Source organism: Simochromis diagramma, unplaced genomic scaffold (assembly GCF_900408965.1).
Source record: "Simochromis diagramma unplaced genomic scaffold, fSimDia1.1 OVJJ01000802.1, whole genome shotgun sequence".
Classification (NCBI taxonomy): domain Eukaryota; kingdom Metazoa; phylum Chordata; class Actinopteri; order Cichliformes; family Cichlidae; genus Simochromis; species Simochromis diagramma.
The window spans coordinates 15,502,095-15,522,881 of record NW_024387492.1 but is presented as its reverse complement, the minus strand read 5'-3'; the positions used below and the strand labels follow the sequence as shown (position 1 = coordinate 15,522,881).

The following is a 20,787-nucleotide window of genomic DNA, read 5'->3' as shown; positions in this document are numbered from 1 at the left end:
TGGATATCAATGCCACTAGGTGAGATGTGAGTGCAATGGTGTTCTGCGCTGTGTGTTGGCTGTGACGACTGCGACTGTGGTGTGTACCCGCCGTCTCGCCCTATGACAGCTGGGCTGGCTCCAGGCCCCCGCACCCTGAAAGGATAAGCGGACCCATGGTATGATGGGAACTATTTTGGTTTTGGGTTGTAAAGTGAGGAAGCATAAGTTTTCCTGTGATGAATTTGTTAATGAATGATCTAGCTTCGTGGTCGCCTATCTGCTGGAACAACCATAGAACATGGGTACATTGAGGTAATAAAATGATGACGGGTAAACAATAGCATGTCTTTTAAAGCTGCTCAAAGTGTTCCACTACAATTTTACACCACAACTGCCAGCCTTACTGGTGATACAAGATAGGATGGATCCATGCTTTCATGTTGTTTACACCAAATTCTGGCACTAGCATTCAAATGTGGCAGCAGAAAACTATGGCGTTATTTTTGTGCCTCTATTCTGAGCGTAAGGGGAAAAAAACAAATTGCAAGCGCAAATGTTGCATTTTGAGGAGAAAAATATTTTGAGCGAAGTAAAGCTTAATTTGAGCAAACAAAATTCATTGTTGCGTGCAAGAAATGTATTTCAGTGTTTGCTATTATCCACATACACACACAATAACAGCCCCTCTTGCTCAGTGGTTGGTATTTTCTCTTGCTCAGATCTCTGCTGACCTGCTCTCAGTGTGTCGTTTGCGCTCACACCATCCCTGCTTCGTGCACACTCAACTCTCTGTACACCATTAAGTCTGCCACAAAATCAATCAATCACAGACTTGGATGCAAAAATTCTGATTGGCTGTTACAGTGTCAGTCTAAATCCATTTTCGGTTAGTATGTTTAATTATTTTATTTTAAAACATATAATTTTTTAAGACCATTGTTGGTTTTAATCTACATTAAGCTACATTCTGGACCCTGTTTCCGGAATGCAGTAGCTAGCAAGCTGATTGGAGACTGTAACAACCAATCAGAATTTTTGCATCCAAGTCTGTGATTGGTTGGTTTTGTGGCCAACAACTGAGCGAGAGCAGCTATTATTGTGTGTGTATATGGATAATAGCAAACACTGAAATACATTTCTTGCAGGCAACAATGAATTTTCTGCTCAAATTAAACTTTTCGTTGCTCAAAATAATTTTCTCCTCAAAATGCAACATTTGCGCTTGCAATTTTTTCTTACATGCGCTCAGAATAGAGGCACAAAAATAACGCCATAGAAAACGTTTCCGCAATCGTCTCTTGTTAGTTTTGGAGAACCTGCGCAAACTATAGCCTCAGTTTCCTGTTCTCAACTGACAGCAGTGGCACCTGGTGTGGTCTTCTGCTGCTATAGCCCATTTGATTCAAGGATCCATGTATTGTAACAAGTGGTTATTTGAGCCACTCTTGCCCTCCTTTTAGCTCAAAGAAGTCTGGCCATTCTCCTCTGACATCTGGCAACAAAAAGGCACAACCAGAGAACTGCTGCTCACTGGATATTTTCTCTTTTTTTTAGACCATCCTCTGTAAACCCTCAAGGTATCTGTATAGGAAAATCCCAGTGGATCAGCAGTTTCTGAAATACTCAACACATGCCACTTAAATTATCTTCGCCATTCTAATGTTCAGTTTGAACTTCAGCAAGTCATCTTGAGCATGTTAGCAAAACTAAAGCATACCATGTTTTCATTTAGGACTGGTCGGTCTCAATCTAACCTATTGATTGCATTTTGTATTACATAACTTACAATTAATATTAATTTTGGTTTATTTGTACACACACACACACACACACACACACACACACACACACACTGCACAGTGACAGCCCTTGATAATGTCTTGTGTGGCCTGAACAAGAGAATAAATGCACCACTATGCATTTCACTCAGTAGATAAAACTTTCATAACACTAACAAATACAGCTGTACAGGTGTCAACCTAACCTAACTGTAAACTCATCGTATCATAAGCTTTCTTTGTAGCTCTTTGCCTTATTCACATTTGATATTTTAGTGCCTGCTGGCAAGCGGGGCAGTCGTTCACAAAAACAATTTCCTAATAAATATTTATATTTATTATTATCTGTGAATTTAGTCCAGGTCTTCAGGGGCTAACGTTATTCCAGCTAGATCATCCAAGTTAACAGAGTTGGCTTATGTAACTTTAACAGGCTTTTGGGGAATCTGGACCCTCTGTAAAAGTTAATAAGATATGGTATTACTTTTAAAAAATAATTATACCTAAAAATGCACTTTTAAATTCCTTACAAAGTAATATAAGTCTAGCTCGAATTGTAAAATTATTCATTCGCTGGATGTTGCTGTTCCAGTGTATTCCAATGTATAATGTATTCACATTGTAATATAACACTAGAAGACTGTGAGACTGTATATTACACTCCAAAAGTAACAGTGGAGGATTCATATTCTTTTACTGTATATTCATAATCTCATAAAAGCATTTCATAAAGTGTTATCACCCCATTGCTAAAAATATAATTCTTGAGAGGAAGTCAGACAGCCCTCTATTCTTAGTGGACTTACCGTAGAGCCTTGGGTATTATTCATAGGGACACAAAGGGAAAAAAGAGCACCGTTCTACCATCAACTATATCAATACAAAAACTGACAAAAAGTTCACATTGAAACAATAAAAATGACCCCCCCAGCAGTCAAATCTTAAAATTAAGACTGATTGTAATCTTCTCTACAGGAAAATCATGTGATATCTGCAGCAGTGCAGTGCAGAGATCTCTGAGCGTTAGCAGTGGGATGCAAGAAACTGCAGGGGAGGCAAGGTGCTCTAGTAAAAGAAAAACTGGTCTCAGAAGGAACTGTTACCTTGGATGACACTTATACTTACACCTACACATATCCAAGCACACACTAAAGCATGGCTTCACACACTACTTCATCTCCAACCCTAGAGTGCCTGGAGTATAACTATAGATACAGTATATTCCCTCCACATAGTTACTATACTTACAGTATATGGAAGTGTTAAAGCAACTTTGTAATGTAGTTCTAGTGAAACGATTGCTTGGCTTTGACCTAAGCACAGGCTCACTGCAGGTTGATTAGAGTCTTGTAGTTATTTTTTAGGCGGTGGCTCCGACATTGCCTCTTCTTTTTACCCCAAGACAGTGACCGGCTATTTTGGCACCATGGCGAGTTCTTTGATTGCTTTGATTGCCTTCCTAGAGCCCCCTCTGAAGCCTTACAGCTAAACTGACTACAAAGCCCTTACACCCCATTTCCACTGGATATACCTTTTAGTTTCCAACTGTGCACTTGTTCTTCAGCTGAAACGCAAGTAGCTTTCTCCATTTGTATGGCTGATTGTCAGCATCTAGAAGACCTTCAGCGTAATGACCAAGACACTTTACAGGTGTTACTTGCCAAAGATCCGGGTCTGGTTGCAAGTTGTTTGTTGGGATTTTTGGCTGGGAAACGAATTGTTGCCTGGTTTGGCATGCATTTCCCAGTCCAGGACTGCAGAAAGAGCTTGTTAGAGCTTTTAAATGTCCTAGTAGTTAGCTTCTTGCCTAGCACCACAGCACTTGATGTACCACCTAGTTGTTTTAAGCTCAAAACAAGAGGTTGTGATTTTTCTTACTAAAATAAGACTGAACACTGAACCTTTTTTGGACTAATCTGGAATTAAAACTCCAGTCAGTATCAGTCTAGACCCGACATGAACAGCTGTAAATAGCAAACTTCATATCTGCCTAATTCAGAATGGGGAAAAAAAGATGCGTAATTTGTTAAAATATTTGGAGTGTTACGGGTAATATGACCCATTAGCATTTTAGAGAGAGAATTTTGAAATATGCTGTAGCGTTTTAGTTTCTTATAGAGATTTCTGTCTTTGCCCAGTAGCATTAATGGAGAAGGTAAGATGTTTAATTACCACCTGTGTGAGCCGATGTATCCGATGTATGTAGGATATGTAATTATATCTTGATTGGTTTGTGCTGTTTCCAAGGTAATCTTTCTTCATCAGATCTCTCTGTACTATTTTTACACAATTTCAGTGCTTTATTTGTTTCTGTCACATGTCGCATTATTACCAGTTCTCGCTAGATTTTGTAATTACTTTGAATTGCTGTTAGGAACATAACATGTGTCAACCACCCATAACGGCATGCTACAAGGGATGAATTATAAAAACAGCTGCTTTTCATAATATTTCTTTATAGTGAGATATTAAATGTTGAGTTTGCGGATAAACTTTCTAATATACAGACTATACTGGCTGGCTCTGTGTCACATTCTGGCTGGCAGACCGTGGGGATATGGAGAATGAGGACCCATAACGCAGGTTTCTGCGATGCAAACAGTGCACTTTATTTACAGTGAAAGCTGTAAACACAATAAATCCCCGTTGCTCCCTTGACTCCCGTGTGTGTGCTCAGGTGTGACAGGAACTTCAGGTGTGGCCAGTCCTCCCACAGGGCCACACCCATCAGGCCTGCAGGTGGCTGTGCTCCATCCTCCAGCCACACCCGCAGACACACACACACGTACACACCCACACCCTGCCTATACATATAATGAGTGGAACACAGAATAACACAGCATTGTGCAGAAAAACACACGCATCACCAAATAATAACGATAATAATAATAATAACAATCAGTCAAAAAAAACAGTCAAAACTGCTCACGGACCCCCGAGTCCTCCAGAGCTGGGTCCGTGACACTCTGACTTTTGCATGATGAATTACTTCACGCGTTTTGTGTCAAATTGGGGACAAATCTCTAACATAAACATGCTATATGAAGCATGTATGCATGACATTAAGCCAAAAAGCAGACTAAGTTACTATGACTATCATAAAAACCAGAAATTGAAGAAAATGCTTGCTAGGCTGCTGGTGACAGTCTTGAACACATGGAAATTGAGCCTTTTTTGTTGCATTGCCAACATGATTCTTGAGTCCATTGCACTGTGTTGAATATTTTAAGCTCATAGTCTATTATGCTGCATTTTTTGACAAATTGTATCTGCTCGCGCGGCTCTCGGTAAGCGCTTTCACAGAATCTCTAATCCCTTTTTTCCTGTGCTTGGCTCTTGACTTTCTTTCCGAGTTTCTTGTCAGTATGCAAGTGCCACTCAAAGCACAGAGGAATGTGTTGCAATCAGTTGATTGTGAACGGTCTTAGGAAGGTAATATGCAATCTACTGAAGTAGATCCGGAAGGAGCCAAATCAGCCAATGGTCTCCTGTTCATACTATGTTTGCCTCCCCGAAAATTCAAATTAATAAATTCATGGCATTCAATCCTCCCAAGGTACATTTAGATTTGATTGGTGTTAGTACATGAGTTACAAAAATAACTCATGAGCCCTAGAATGGATGAAAATAGTCTTACAGTACTAAAGGAACTGTAAATAATCTGTCTGGAAAGATCAAGATGAGTGAGACCATTAAATGATCAAAACTGCAGTCAAACAAACAAACAGCGAGGATATTCAACTCAAGATTGTTGACTTGAAGTCATCTATCTGCTTGTTGTCCAGCTGGCCTTCGGCCAGGCTGTTATCAATCTAGCAGCATGTTAACTTTCACTGTGGGGATGGCTTGGGAACTGCACGGTTCAGAGGAGGTAATTTTCTTTCTTTTCTCTCAAAATGTGTTGCCCAGGTATCACTGCACAAAAATTCCCATTCTTCAAGTCTGTGGCTGACATTTTCTCTCTCAGCAGGATGTATCCCTGCTCCATTATAACCATAGTAATGGCCTTGTCAGTCTTCTCTCCCACGTAATTCGCTTTTTGCTATGAAAGGCTAATTGCAGCTGTTTCAGGGACAGGAATTCAAAAGGGGGCTATTTTACAATAAAATGTACTTTGTGTTAGCCTCCTCTGCGTGTTTAGGTGTGCATGCCAGGTTGTTGAGCTTTGAATTATTGTGCCCTCGTCCTGACTCATGCTTCAGCCCGTTTGCATTTGGGGGGAAAAAAGAAACTCTTGAGGAAATAATTTTACCATCATTAGTCACAGTGCTGGATGTTAAATAAATGTTCTCAACTGATAACTGGTTTTATGATGCAACGACCAATGAAATAGTCTGTATGGTTGTATCATTGAGGGAGAAATTCTAGGTGTGCAGTACCTTTCTTTTACCTTGTGTTGGATGGATGGATAGGATAGCATGTCTGTTATGCAACTAATGCTTCACAATACCTGCTGAAATAAGTTAATTTGGAAAGAAAAGTGTAGAAATATGTTTTGTACTTTTTTATACAGATATATTATGTTCATGTTTATCTTTGCCTCTCTCCATCTAGCGCTTTTCCATCTAGCGCACATGTGTCAAAGTCAAGGCCCGTGGACCACATCCGGCCCGGCGTACATTTATATCCGGCCCGAGATCATTTTATATAGATGTACTATTATTGTTATGCACGGCCCGGCGATATGAGGCGCTAATAATATACAAACTACAGATCCCATAATGCAGCGCTGCAGCCTCCTTGCTGAACGCTAGGCTAACTGGGAACATTCCCGCTTCAATCAAGTCAAACTTCTGTTTGAAGCTAGCCGCTCACAATGGTGGAGAGACAAGTTGATTCTGAAAGCAGAGCCAGTTGTGTGAAAGAAGCAAAAACTTTATTGCATACTCTCTTGCTGTGGATGAAAGTACAGACATGATGGACATTGCACAGCTGGCCATCTTCATCCGTGGAGAGTAAATATTGAACATTAAATCGATGCACGGGACAGCGACAGGAAAATACATTTTTAAAACGTATGTCAAAGTGTAACCGACATGAAACTGCCCTGGGACAAACTTGTTGGACTTACAACAGATAGTCACCGTAACGCAAACCGTAAACTTTATCTGAGCTAAAAGTTTAAATCACCGTCAATTTCAGTCTTTTATGTTGGAAATAGATTCAGAGTTTGCCGACATTCCTCATCATACAGAGGTCCGTTGGCTGAGTTGGGGAAAAGTTCTCAATAGAGTTTTTGAGCTCACCAAGGAAATCTGTCAGTTCATGGACATGGCATGTATGATGTGGTGAAGGCATTTCAAGTGAAGCTGTCACAAATGCACCAGTGCAACCTGCCTCACTTGAACCAAGTCAGCGGACTTTTCTGAACTGCACCTGTGCAGATTCAGATGGAGCTGCAGTGTAATGGGACACTCAGGGCAAAGTACGACACTGAATGGCCCGCACAGTTTATTAGTTCCATTCCTGCAGCAATGCCCAGCTCCGTCTACAGGCGGCTCCAACCTTGTGTATGCTTTCATTTATTTTTTTCTGGGGTTTTTGGCAGCATGTTCATATGTCTAACTTGCATAATTTTGACAGGATATATTTTTATGAGGAGCAAAATATTTAAAGTAAAAGGTTTTTTTTTTTTTAGTTTATTTAATCTGGAATAATATTCCTGTCTGTTTTCCTTCATATTTGTGTTTAAAAAACATTGTTTTAGTGTGTTCAATAAATCTTTATCTTGTTTGGCCCGCGACCTAAAGTGTGCCTTGAGTTTTGGCCCCCTGTGCAATTGAGTTTGACACCCCTCTAGCGTAACAGTCAAGTAAGTACGATACCCAATCAGACAATTAATGGCTTAGTGAGGGACCATGACGTACAAATGGATAGACATTCTTTTTTCTTTCTCATTTTTTGCCCAAAGAGATCATTAAACTACAGTCAGTAGCACAGCCCTTTTCTCCCTGTAACCAACCTGTCTGCCAAGATGCCTGCCAGCCCGCTAGCTGGTCCATGCTAAGTGTGTGGTGATAACACTGTAATCAGGCGTGTTAAATAGACCGGCTTGCAATAAGTCTGATGAAATCTGTTCCCGCTGGGCTGCACTACAAGCCAAGACACAAACAAGCAGGCGCATTCATACAGCACACAACCCCAAAACTATATACACATGCACATATGTTTGTATGGACTTGTGAGGACCTACACTGACACAATACATACAGTAATTATAACTACCAATCTAATCAACCAGTAATCTGAACAGAACAGTCATCTTGAACTAATCTAGTTTTAAAATGTTATGTTAGGGCACCAGGATTGTGCTTTAAAAGGAAGTCTTCAGTTATGGGGGTAAAAGATCGCAATGTCATTGCATCAGGGTTCCAGTACAGGGTTTGCAAGAAAAAAACACATTAAACCTGGCTTAATGTCATATTGCAAAGTGCTATGACTAACCTGTGGACGTTCCTCTCAATGCAGCAAGTTTCTTCTTCAGTAGTCATAATATTTTTAGCTAAGAGACAGCTGAAAACAAATGATTCACAGGCACAGAAATAGAGAGTTAAATAAGTAATTGTTTGCTTGAGTCCATTAGATATTTGAGTCCATACTTGTGTGATGAGGTGCTGAAGTCTTATTGATCTAAGGATCGTATTTGAATTTGTATCAAATCTCCAGTTTTTAATCTGCGGAGTGGACCAAGAGTATTTTGGGGGAATTTTGATGACCAGTTATTCAAGTGCGTTTTTGATTTGCAGCATCTGGCTGCTTCCAAAACTTTCTTTTCCACAGCTGTACTTAAATTCCTATGTTTTGGGCAGCAACCTTTCCTCAGCCATTTCCATTTTCCAGCTCAGAGTCATGGCCTCAGATTTGGGAGAGCTTCACACCTAATGGAGTCTAACTCCAAAACCAAAAACTGCAAACCAAACGCTACAGGCAGTAAGTCAGACCACATACAGCAAATCGGTATTAATAATTATGATACTTATGTAACTTATGTAATGCAACAGCGACTCAACTTGGTCACGTGTAACGATAAATATTATAAAATACACAGAAAATTGTTTTTTAATGTTCCTCCTTTTTGTTTCAAAAATACCATTTTCGTGTTTCATCGTCACAGATATACAAAGTAGTGTTGGGCAATTTTAGATTCAGTGGGTGACAGCTGTTGTAGCATGAAGTAAACGTGTTGTGAATGCCTATTTTCATTAATGGAGCAGGAGTAGATTGTTCATGATAGTGGAAGCCATTAAAGTCATTTGAGCAGCTACCTCCACACTATCAACATCTTATTACAATCATATTAGTTGTATTGATTTGGAAGTGTAGCCCGGAGCTCTCTATGTCTTTGCTTTTGGCAGACAGCCAGGATCTATAGAGAGGAACAGGGTGACAGCAGTCTGATGGCCAGAGGCGTAAAAGCAGGAAGCTTGTCAGTTTGAATTTCCAGACTGGTTGGAAGCATCTGTGCTGGAAAGTGAGAAAGATGTGTTTCAGTCATTTCTTTTTTTTGAATGTTTGCAGGCCCTTCGACGACACAAATACTGCGTTTTCACGTCACCTGTCTACTTGCAACAGGACAGGAGGGTTATGATAGGAGATAGTGGTAAATTTACCTAATTACTTTCAGGTGTAAGCAGCTTAAATGCCTTTCATATAGCATAAACTATAGCTTCTGTTTAGTCCTCAGTCACCAGTTTTCTATCTGCCTGTGTTTATCCAGTTAATAGGTGGTGGACTCTAGAAGAGTACTGCATTTTATTTGTATAGCAATCACATTGGGGTATTGTCAATAAAAACAAACCAAAACCAGCTGTGATATTTTTAAAAACTGCTGGTAGTCATGCAGTGGAAAATTGTGTGGCGAAAACAGCACTTTTACCCAGCTGAGTTATTCAAAGAGACACAGAGCAGAGCCAATATGTTGCTTTTGCTCCTTTTGTTCTTATGAAAGGGATGAATTTCTCTTCTCTTGCAGATTTAAAGCCAGCTTTAACCTCTCTCACCCTGCGTTTGTATGCTTGCTTGTTTTTAGCAAAAATTCTAATGCTTCTAAAGACGGAGGCCATTGAAGAGGTGATTTTATGCATCCACGGGATTCTGCTATTCATACAAGTAAAAAAAAGCACACCAGCAAAGCAATGTTGTTAAATTATTTTGGATATTGTGCAATGTTTTTTTTTTAAAAAAAAGAAATATTGAAAAACTGTGTGGATGAATATGTTCAGTCTTAAACAGACTGTACATTGAGTCTGCATGAGTGTTGTGGAAGTCACCAGCTTTAACCCAGCGTGGGTGGCTCCTAGAACTATACTCCACTGACAGCTGCACATTATAAATATACTCATAAGGGTCGCAAAATTGCACAAACTGAGGACATATTTGCAGTAAAATAAACTATGGGCACTACAGGTAGGAAGTAGAATGTGTTTTTCTCAAAACTGGTGAAATGCACTTCTTTTCTGTGATCACTTTAATTGTCTAGATGTAAAAAGCATATGTGGTTATCTCTGCCTCTCTGCCGTTGCTCTGGGTTCCATTCAGGGTTTATATATAGCTGCCGGGTTGTGCGTTAGTGTGCGATAGCTGTCTCCAAAGCGACCAGCTTCTCACTTCCCACTCCCTGACGCAAACAAAAAAAGCATCTGTGAAGAGAGAGGGGGTGTCAACCTTGCAATCAAAACCAGATAATCAAATACTAATCTGATTACTTAAGTGCAAAGTGGGTGACGTGTTTCGTTTAACATCTGTGCAATTGTAATTAAGGGCCACAGATATGTGCTGTCCTGCTGAACCTCAACTCCTGCTTAGATTAGACTCAGTTATCATGTGACTCAGTCTTGTGGTTAAAACAACATTACAGCGAGAGGTGAAGTGTATAGTTAAACCTATAAAAAGTGAAAAAGGAGAAGAGCTTTTGTTTTTCACGAACTACCTGTGTTTTTTCACTGGTATCAATTTCCATGAAGCATTTATAAACAGTTGAATTTTAAAGTCAATGTAATTAACTGGTTTGTTAGACCATATAATAAATGATATCATTTTTCTTTCTTTCAAGACATATTTTATTCTACAGTAGAAATTGTAGCAGCATCTTTGCAGCTAACGATAGTCTTGTCTTCATAAATTGAAGTGAGCTGATCCTGCATTTTCTTTGTGATGGCATAAATATGAATCATAGCGCTTGCCATTGTCTTGGTTTGAAGTAATGCAGCACTTCAACTTAAAGATTAACTGTTTAAATATCTTAAGAAAAATCCAAATAAAGTACATTTAACTAATACTTGTCTCACATGGATAAAAGTTTCCGTTTGTTCAAACTTTTAAACTCTGTCTTCTGCCTTATTCTACAGATTGAAGACATTATCACTCGCATCCAGGACGAGACGGACGGTGTACCCATCAGAACTGTCAAAAGTTTCATGACGAAAATCCCCAGTGTCGTTACGGGTAAGAAATCAAAAGAGACAGATGTCAAGCAAAAAGTGACCTAACCTGCACTGTACAAACATTAACTATAGAAGTGCATCACTGATGGACATTAAGTGCCCAGAGAACAAAATGAGACGATGGAAAATGCTGATGTCTGTTGGGCCTCTTGTTTTAGTGAGGCTGAAAAATGACAGTTCAATCAGCTATTCCAGGATAATTTAATCAACGTACTTTAATTTGATATTTTGAGATATATACTTATTCAGCTTCTTTTTAAGGTTGTATGTGAAGAATTATTCCTGAAAAAAGGAAATATGGAAATATTAACAATCTGGGTAGACTTTATAAAAAGGTGAACTGTCTGTTAATTGCAGACTTATGATACACTATACACATAGGTATGAGCAGGATATCAATTTCCTGCCTGTCATCTAGACAGAGCATTAGTTTATTTCACAACACAAGGGTAGGCATCCAAAAAATCCATCTTGCAAGGTATTTTGTGAAACACTATACAGTACATCCTAGCTCTCCAGCTTGGTCACACATTTGTATTCAAATAATCATCTGCTTGGTGGCTGCATTTCAGTCTGTTGAGGCACAGAAAAGCTGAATAGCTGGAGGTAAAAGTGGGAAGACAACATATGATTAAACGTTTGAAAAAGTGTGTAAGTGCATAAACAGAATGACTAATGCTGTCCTACTATCAAGGTGCCCTTAAGTGAAGCAGTCAACCCCTGACTTCTCCTGTAGAGCTGCGACTGTGGGGATCTGTGCGTCAAGCTGTCCAACTTCAGAATAAACTTTGAATTTAAATGAAGTAAAAACAACAAAAGAAAACATTATTTGTTAGTTGAACCTGATGGGTAGGGATGAATGTTAGCCCCCTTGCCAGCTGGCTGTAATCACTTTCACTGACAGCATAAATCATTCCAACAGGCTGGTGCTGCAGTGGGAGGCTTTCACAGCAAACGAATGAAACAAATGATGAAAACAAAAACATAGACTATTAACACCCCCCCCCCCCCCCCCCCACCACCACCACCACCACCACCACACCACCACCACTACCCCAGTCTTTGCATTAATGGAGGATGCATACCCAATATGCAATAAGCAGAGCATATCAATAAACATAATTACCCCAGCGGCTGATTGATATGCAGAACAGTATCTCTCAAATGTTTGCAGCTGAGTGCTGAAGGCTAAGAAACTAATAACTGCTGAAGAAATTAAACATCACCTCACTAAGGAAAGTAGAAGATATTCTAATTCCACTCTAATAGAGTTTTAAAGTCTCTAAATATTGATCTTTTGAGGTATGGGATCACATTTAAAATCTTTTATATTTATATTCAAACGAATACCACTGTTTTGGGTGAAATAGTTGAAACATTTGAGATTTTGTTTTCTGTTAGAGGGAAAAATACTGATAAGCTAACCTAGTTTTTAGCATGCAGAAAGCCTTTGATTATGCATTATGTCTTATGCATTTTATTATCATCATTCTATTATCTTTAGGTTTTGTTTTGGAAGTGTAAATTGGGGCACTTGTATATTTACACTCATTGGCCACTTTGTTAGTTACACCTGTTCAGTGCATTTAGGCATGTAGGTTGGAGGTTCAAACCAAGCATCCAAATAGGGAAGAAAGATTATTTAAGTGGCCTTGAACATGGTGGTTGGTGTCAGATGGGCTGCTCTGAGTATTTTGGAAACTGATTTACTGGGATTTCCCCATTCAAACATCTATGAGTTTTATATTGAGTGGTCCAAACCTAAGAATGGCCAGATTGCTTCAAGCTGACATAAAGGCAGCCATAACTCAAATAACCACTTTTTCCATGACCAGCGTATGAAGCAGATGAGCTACAGCAGCAGAAGACCATACTGAATGGCACTACTGCCAGCTAAAAACAGGAAATTGAGGCTACAATTGATGCAGGGTTTGACAACAGAAGATGAAAGAAATGTTGCCTGATCTGATATTTTTTTTGGCTCACTATGGTCCATTACTACCAAGCGAGCATTGCATTGTTACTGTCAACATCCATCCCTGTATTTCCACACAGTACCCATGTTCTTTCAGTTGGATAATATACCATAGTACAAAGCTCAAATCTCTCAAACTGGTTTCTTGGTCATGGTTAACATTACATTTTACTTAAATGGCCTACAGTTGCCAATTCTCTATCTAAAAGATCTGGATGTGTAGCTGACAAATCTGCAGCAATTGCAAAATGTTATCGTGACTTTATTGGACCACGATCTCTGAGGAATGTTTCCCACACCTTGTTACATCTATGGCACTAAAAATCAAGGCAGTTCTGAAGGTGAAAGCTACTCCAACCAGTTACTAGCAAGGGGTAACTACTAAAATGACTGTTGAGTGTATATTTTGCCCCAACAATGGAAGCCCCCTTGTTTTGTTTTTTGTGTCCTTCTATCCTGCCCCCCCCCCCCCCCCCCCGGGCTGCTGTATGTTTAATCCCAAATCTATATCTTTCAGTACATTATTGTAAACACACCATGTATTGCAGCTATTTATCTATCCTCATCTTATCTGATACAGGTGCAGATATTGTACAGTGGCTGATGAAGAATCTGTCCATTGAGGATCCAGGTATGTTTTTAAAATGGGAAAGCAGAGTGTACTCTGCTGAATGAATTCTAAATGCCACAACCTCCCATGATAGCAGAGCAGCAGGATTTATTTATAAAAAGAATGCACACTATATAATAAGAAATACAGGGGTGTGTCTATCTTTATGATAGGTTTTTGAACAATTGCCTGCAATAAATGCTTACAATGAAGAGATGTTTATAGTGAGCAGGTGCATTGTTGTTCAGAAGACCTAACTACAAAAACTTGGCAATTATCTGTAGAAATCATTTACAAGTTAATACTATAGAGAAAACATACCAAACAGGAAAAGAGGCAACTAGGTTGTTTTTTTAACAAACAGAATTTGTTTTATATTTGTTGTTTCGTTGGCCTGACCTAAAGCCTGGTGGTGGGAGAGCAGTGTTTATTGTTGGTACAATAGCCCACGGCCTGGACAGTGAATCAGTCACTGAGTCATCCATGTACATCCCAACCACCTCTGATTCCCATAGTCCTAGCAGAAAGCCACTTTAAACAGACAAACAAACAAAACAAAGGTTCAACAAGCTGTGTTGATATATTTGCATTTCTTAAAATGCTCCACTTCAAAAAATATTCCAGGGATGGTATATTTGGCAGGTGATTCATAGTTTTGTATTAATGTAATGTTACAAAATATCAGTTCCATGATTGTCATATTTGATCTCATTGTCTAGATGTTGTTTCAACCAACTTAATTCTATCCATACTGCAATGTAAATACTGTCTGCAATGCTGAGGAATCTACTGTAATCTATTTATCTCTTTATTCTGCTCCTTTTACAGCTGAGGCGATGCACATTGGGAGTTTAATTGCAGCTCAGGGGTACTTTTTCCCAATCTCAGACCATGTCCTTACCCTGAAAGACGATGGAACTTTCTACCGCTTCCAGGTGAGCGGACACACCAAGTGGTTAAAAACACAGAGAAGGCTATAGGAGGTATGGCCACATTTAATTATTAGCAAACTCAAGATTTATACCTGATGTGAAGCTTAATGAGAAACGTGACAATCAGCATTTAGATACTTCATGGTTAATTCTAGGTTAGTGTCTTGTTTTGATAAATATCGTAAAATTATTTTCTGTATAGACGGGTGAAAAATTCAAGTGAGTAAGTAAGGGATTGAACCACTATATGAAACTGGATAGCTAATGATTACCTGAAACTCTGGATGTGATGTGTGATGTGATTAAAACAGATTACAGTTTGAAGAAATAGCTTAGAAACTTTACAGATACCTAATACTCTTGGAATAGAAAAGCAGTTAAGGGAAAGCTACTTGGTAACAACAATAGTCATAAAACAGTCCTAAAACAGGGCTCTGTCCCTGTGACTGTTACTCTTGAGCAGTGTAGGGACTAACGCGTTATAAAGTAACGCATTACAGTAACTATGTTATTATTGTGGTAACGAGCACGGTAACTAGTTATTATGCCAAAATCAGGGACGCGTTAATCGTTACTGGGGTTTAGATAGGGTCGTTATTCGTTACTTCGTGTGGTGGCTGTTGCGGAGCTTCCGACAGATTAGCAATTGGTGGAGGCCAGCAGGTGGATAAGGGAAAGGGCGAGGCGGTATTTGGCCCGAGGGGGCCGCCGGTCCGAGTGTCGGGTGAACTGAACGTCAGGTAAGAAGTTATGACCTGTAGTCTATCTGGGTCAGATAGACTGCAGGTTTAGGTGGAGTTTATTTTAGTTATGCTGACTTTTTCGTACTGGGTACTAGCTAGCATGACAGAGTTTCTATAAAGCTGGCAAAAAATAAAGCAAAAAAGAGCCGTCAGGGGCTAAAAAATAAACCTTAGACTCAAACATTAGAACAGGCTTTTCCCTGCAGCACGCCGCAAAGAAAACGGCGGCCGTTACAACCTATGTCTAAAAACGTGTAGTTTCATGCATCGGTAAAACACTCGACTCCAGATACACGACGCCCAGCTGGAAACACTTCAGCTACCCGAGATTCACAGAATTTACAGAAAATGTTAAATTTTTGTGAAACATCTATCGTCCGATAACGATACAGTTATCGGACGATAGATGTTTTATATCGGGATATGAGGTTTTGGTCATATCGCACAGCCCTACATAGCCGCTGGGATCCCTGGGTCGCGCAAACCCGTCCACCACAATAAGGTAGCGACTCGCGGAGGAGGACCCGGGGCAAACCCAGGACACATTGGAGAGATTATATCTCTTGGCTGGCCTGGGAATGCCTTGGTGTTCCCCCGGACAAGCTGGAGGAGGTGGCTGGGGAGAGGGAGGTCTGGGCTTCTCTGCTTGGGCTGCTGCCCCCACGAACCAGCCCTGGATAAGCGGAAGAAAATGGATGGATGGATGTTACTTTTGATAGCTATTCTTAACATGGTGGAAAAATTGTGGTTGACTCAGCACATTCAGATAGCTTTTGAAATGTAGATATAGTAAGTTTCGAGTACCGGCTCTTTATTGTCAATAGATGAAAATAGTTTTTCTTTAATGTTCCCTTTTATGTTCCCTTTTATGTTCCCTTTTGTGCCAGACATGACTCTCACACTAATGCCTTCTTCATTCTGTGTAATTGTAAGAAATAATAAAAAACCTCCAGCAAGTTTAATCTAGCTGTGGGGTCGCCTACAATATCCCAATCAGCCACTGATGATTACTTGCTTTGTTATAGAAGCACTGGGGCCCTGTCCACTACAGTTTCTTCAGTACTATGTTGGGATCCTGTGACCCTATTAAAAATGGATGGTGAGCTGTTAAAATATTCATCAAGAGCTCAGAGGAAGCAGGTCTGGGTCCAGGCCAAATAGGCAGCTACCAGAATCTTTACAGGGACATGTAGTGTAGCAGCCCACACTACAATTAGAGACTCATATCAAAGAACAAAAAAAATAAAGTAAGGCTGACATTTTGTGCCTCCTTCACTGTTCACAGATAAGGCAGTGGCATTAAGCTTGCATATTAATTATGCCAGACTGAATTCTCTAATTAAAGAAAGGAAACCATGTTTTCAAATTCCTCATTTGTGAATGCAAAAGCAGCATGTGGTGTGATTAGAATGATTTCTATGTAGCATCTTCTTCCTATACATACTGCAGTTACAGGATTGAATCTCCAGTGAAGCCAGAAGAGCAGTTTAATTAAACCAACAGTGCACATTAGGTTATTTGACCTTGGTTCTCCTCCTTCAAAGTGAAGTGGAATAAAAGAGGGGAGGAGGAGGAGGTCTATTTGCTGTAGCCGAAAGAGCTTCATAAAGATAATCACCACTCATTAGCATTTCCTTTTGGAGGCAAATCAAGTGCAAGATAAAGAGAAACACAGGGCAGAAAAATCACAATTATGTAATATCTCTTCTCAATGAAAATACTACAGATGGTTTGGACTCGTTTAACAGTTTTACGTAGTTTTTTGTCAAATACAGAACCTGTCCTGTCTGTTCTTTGCCTGGCGGCTTATTGTTCTGTTTTCTGACTGTTTACTTCCCAGCTGTCATTCTTTTATTGTTTTCTGCAATACTTTTCCATGAGTAATAGCCCCCTGGGGTGTTGCAGAGGTGTGAAAAGTTTTAGAAGTTGGCTGTTCTGAATCTCTCCTGCCCTGATAATAAAAAATATTTTGATTGGTGAAGCAAGACAATCATGTGCTCCACTGTGTCTCAGAGGCAAACAGCTATCTTGTAAAGGTCATCATCATCACTCCAGTTTTGTCAAATAGTTTTGACTCATAAATCGTGACCTGGGAGGTTCAGGGAACAATCAGCAGCAATTCAGCATCACTTTTGATTTTCACATTTCTACTTTGTTTTGTCCTCAGGCGCCATATTTCTGGCCGTCCAACTGCTGGGAGCCTGAGAACACAGACTATGGTGAGAAACTTCAAGGAATATCTTGACATTTTGTGGTTTTTGATTGTCCTTTAAGTTTTAAAGAGCAATGCTTTAGTCATAAGATTAATTAAATGGATTAGAAATAGTATACATGGGCTGGAAACAGTAATATAGCATCACTGCATGGAACGAAACCTGCTAGTGTTATACTGAATTTAAGGTGAAACTAATGCTTTCTGTGGTCCCGGTCTCTAATCTAATTTACAACAGCTGCTTCTGAGGTATTATGTAAAGTGCAAACTACACCTCCAACATCAGCAGGGTATGAATAACCATCAGTAATAGCTGAGGGATAAGATATGGATCTTATCAATCTACATCTGATCTTGTGGCAAAACCTTTGGAAAAACATGTTTTCTGACTGCCTTTTTATTAGCAGCAGAAAGATTATAACTGGATAATTTATCTAACTTTTGTCTGTCAGCTCAACTCTGAACAAGCTTTATGCAGCAAAAGCTAGACTGCGTAGCTTAAAAAGTGATTATAACAAGCAGACACCAATTAAATATTCCACTGTAGGGAAGTATTAATAAGTAACTAATTGGGGATGCCTGCAGTCAGCTGATCCTGACCAAGTAACATGGATGAGTGACAAATCGTTTCTTCCACAGAAAACGCTGCATCCAGATAAAGAGAATCAACTTTATGCATTAACTTCATCCATCCATCCATCTTCATCCGCTTTATCCGAGGCCGGGTCGCGGGGGAAGCAGCCTAAGCAAAGAGGCCCAGATCTCCCTCTCCTCAGCCACCTCCTCCAGCTTATCCGGGGGAACACCAAGGCGTTCCCAGGCCAGCCGAGAGATATAATCTCTCCAGCGTGTCCTGGGTCTGCCCTGGGGCCTCCTCCCGCTGGGACATGCCTGGAACACCTCACCCAGGAGGCGCCCAGGGGGCATCCTTGTCAGGTGCCCGAACCACCTCAGCTGGCTCCTTTCGATGTGGAGCAGCAGCGGCTCTACTCTGCGCCCCTCCCGGATGGCCGAACTTCTCATCCTATCTCTAAGGGAGAGGCCAGCCACCCTTCGGAGGAAACCCATTTCCACCGCTTGTATTCGCAATCTCGTTCTTTTGGTCACTACCTACAGCTCGTGGCCATAGGTGAGGGTAGGGACGTAGATCGACCGGTAAATTGAGAGCTTCGCTTTTACACTCAGCTCCCTCTTCACCACAACGGACCGGTGCAGCGTCTGCATTACTGCAGCTGCAGCACCAATCCATCTGTCGATCTCCGGCTCCCTTCTCCCATCACTCACGAACAAGACCCCGAGATACTTGAACTCCTCCACTTGGGGCAGGAACTCATCCCCGACCCGGAGTGGGCACTCCACCCTTTTCCGGCTGAGAACCATGGCCTCAGATTTGGAGGTGCTGATCCTCATTCCCGCTGCTTCACACTCGGCTGCGAACCGTTCCAGTGCGAGCTGGAGGCCCTCACCCGATGAAGCCAACAGAACGACATCATCCGCAAAAATCAGAGATGAGATTCTGAGGCCACCAAAGCGAAAGCCCTCCGCCACTTGGCTGCGCCTAGAAATCCTTGTCCATAAAAATTATGAACAGAACCAGAGACAAAGGGCAGCCCTGGCGGAGCCCATCACCCACCGGGAACGAGTCCGACTTATTGCCGGCAATGCGAACAAAGCTCTTACAACGGTTGTATAGGGATCGAATGGCCCGTAGCAATGGGCCAGACACCCCATACTCCCGCAACACCTCCCACAGGACACCCCGAGGGACACGGTCGAATGCCTTCTCCAAGTCCACAAAACACATGTAGACTGGTTGGGCAAACTCCCATGCACCCTCAAGTATCCTTGAGAGGATAAAGAGCTGGTCCAGTGTTCCGCGACCAGGACGAAAACCGCATTGTTCTTCCTGTATCCGAGGTTCGACTAGTGGACGAACTCTCCTTTCCAGCACCCTGGCATAGACTTTCCCAGGAAGGCTGAGGAGTGTGATCCCCCTATAGTTGGAACACACCCTCCGGTCCCCCTTCTTAAAGATGGGGACCACCACCCCGGTCTGCCAGTCCACGGGTACTGTCCCTGATATCCATGCAACATTGCAGAGGCGTGTCAACCAGGACAGCCCTACAACATCCAGGGCCTTCAGGAACTCGGGGCGGACCTCATCAACACCAGGGGCTCTGCCACCAAGGAGTTGTTTAACTGCCTCAGTGACCTCGCCTCCGGAAATTGGCGGGTCATTCCCCTCATCCCCAAACTCTGCTTCCTCCTCGGAAGACGTGTCAGTGGGATTAAGGAGGTCCTCGAAGTATTCCTTCCACCGCCTGACAATTTTCTCAGTCGACGTCAGCAGCGCTCCGCCAGCACTGTACACAGTGCAGGTAGAGCACCGCTTTCCCCTCCTGAGACGCCTGACGGTTTGCCAGAATCTCTTCGAGGCAGTCCGAAAGTCTTTTTCCATAGCCTCTCCGAACTCCTCCCACACCCGAGTTTTTGCTTCAGCCACTGCCCGAGCCACATTCCGCTTGGCCTGTCGATACCTGTCGGCTGCCTCCGGAGTCCCACAGGCTAACCAAGCCCGATAGGACTCCTTCTTCAGCCTGGTGGCTCCCTTCACCTCTGGTGTCCACCATTTGGTTCGGGGATACCACCACGGCAGGCACCAACCACCTTGCGGCCGCAGCTCAATGCAGCAGCTTCGGCAATGGAGACGCTGAACATGGTCCATTCGGACTCAATGTCCCCAGTCTCCCTCGGAATGCTGTTGAAGCTCTGCCGGAGGTGTGCGTTGAAGATCTCGCGGACTGGGGCCTCTGCTAGACGTTCCCAGCACACCCTCACTACGCGTTTAGGTGCACCAGGTCTGTCCAGCGTCCTCCCCCGCCACCTGATCCAACTCACCACCAGGTGGTGATCAGTTGACAGCTCAGCCCCTCTCTTTACCCGAGAGGGGCATTAACTTCAATATGTCATAATATTCTTATTAATTGATGAAAACTACATATTTTCATGTCATAATATCTCACCAAAACACAGAGTTTTAACCTTTATTTATTTATTTTTATTGAGGTGATATAACCGTGCTATTCTTTTATTAATACAATGTTTCATTTCA

The 20,787-nt window shown here is 41.5% G+C and overlaps 1 protein-coding gene across 2 annotated transcripts in view; it reads left to right on the top strand.

Moving 5' to 3' along the window:
• The window catches only part of LOC120725533 (regulator of G-protein signaling 6-like), a 102,328-nt gene that overhangs the window by 65,861 nt on the left and 15,680 nt on the right, over nucleotides 1-20,787 (top strand). For both annotated transcript variants that reach the window (XM_040018537.1, XM_040018538.1), the window contains exons 3-6: nucleotides 11,108-11,204; nucleotides 13,759-13,809; nucleotides 14,617-14,723; nucleotides 17,631-17,682. In XM_040018537.1, the coding sequence (XP_039874471.1) occupies nucleotides 11,108-11,204; nucleotides 13,759-13,809; nucleotides 14,617-14,723; nucleotides 17,631-17,682 (307 nt within the window). The remainder of the gene's footprint in view (nucleotides 1-11,107; nucleotides 11,205-13,758; nucleotides 13,810-14,616; nucleotides 14,724-17,630; nucleotides 17,683-20,787) is intronic.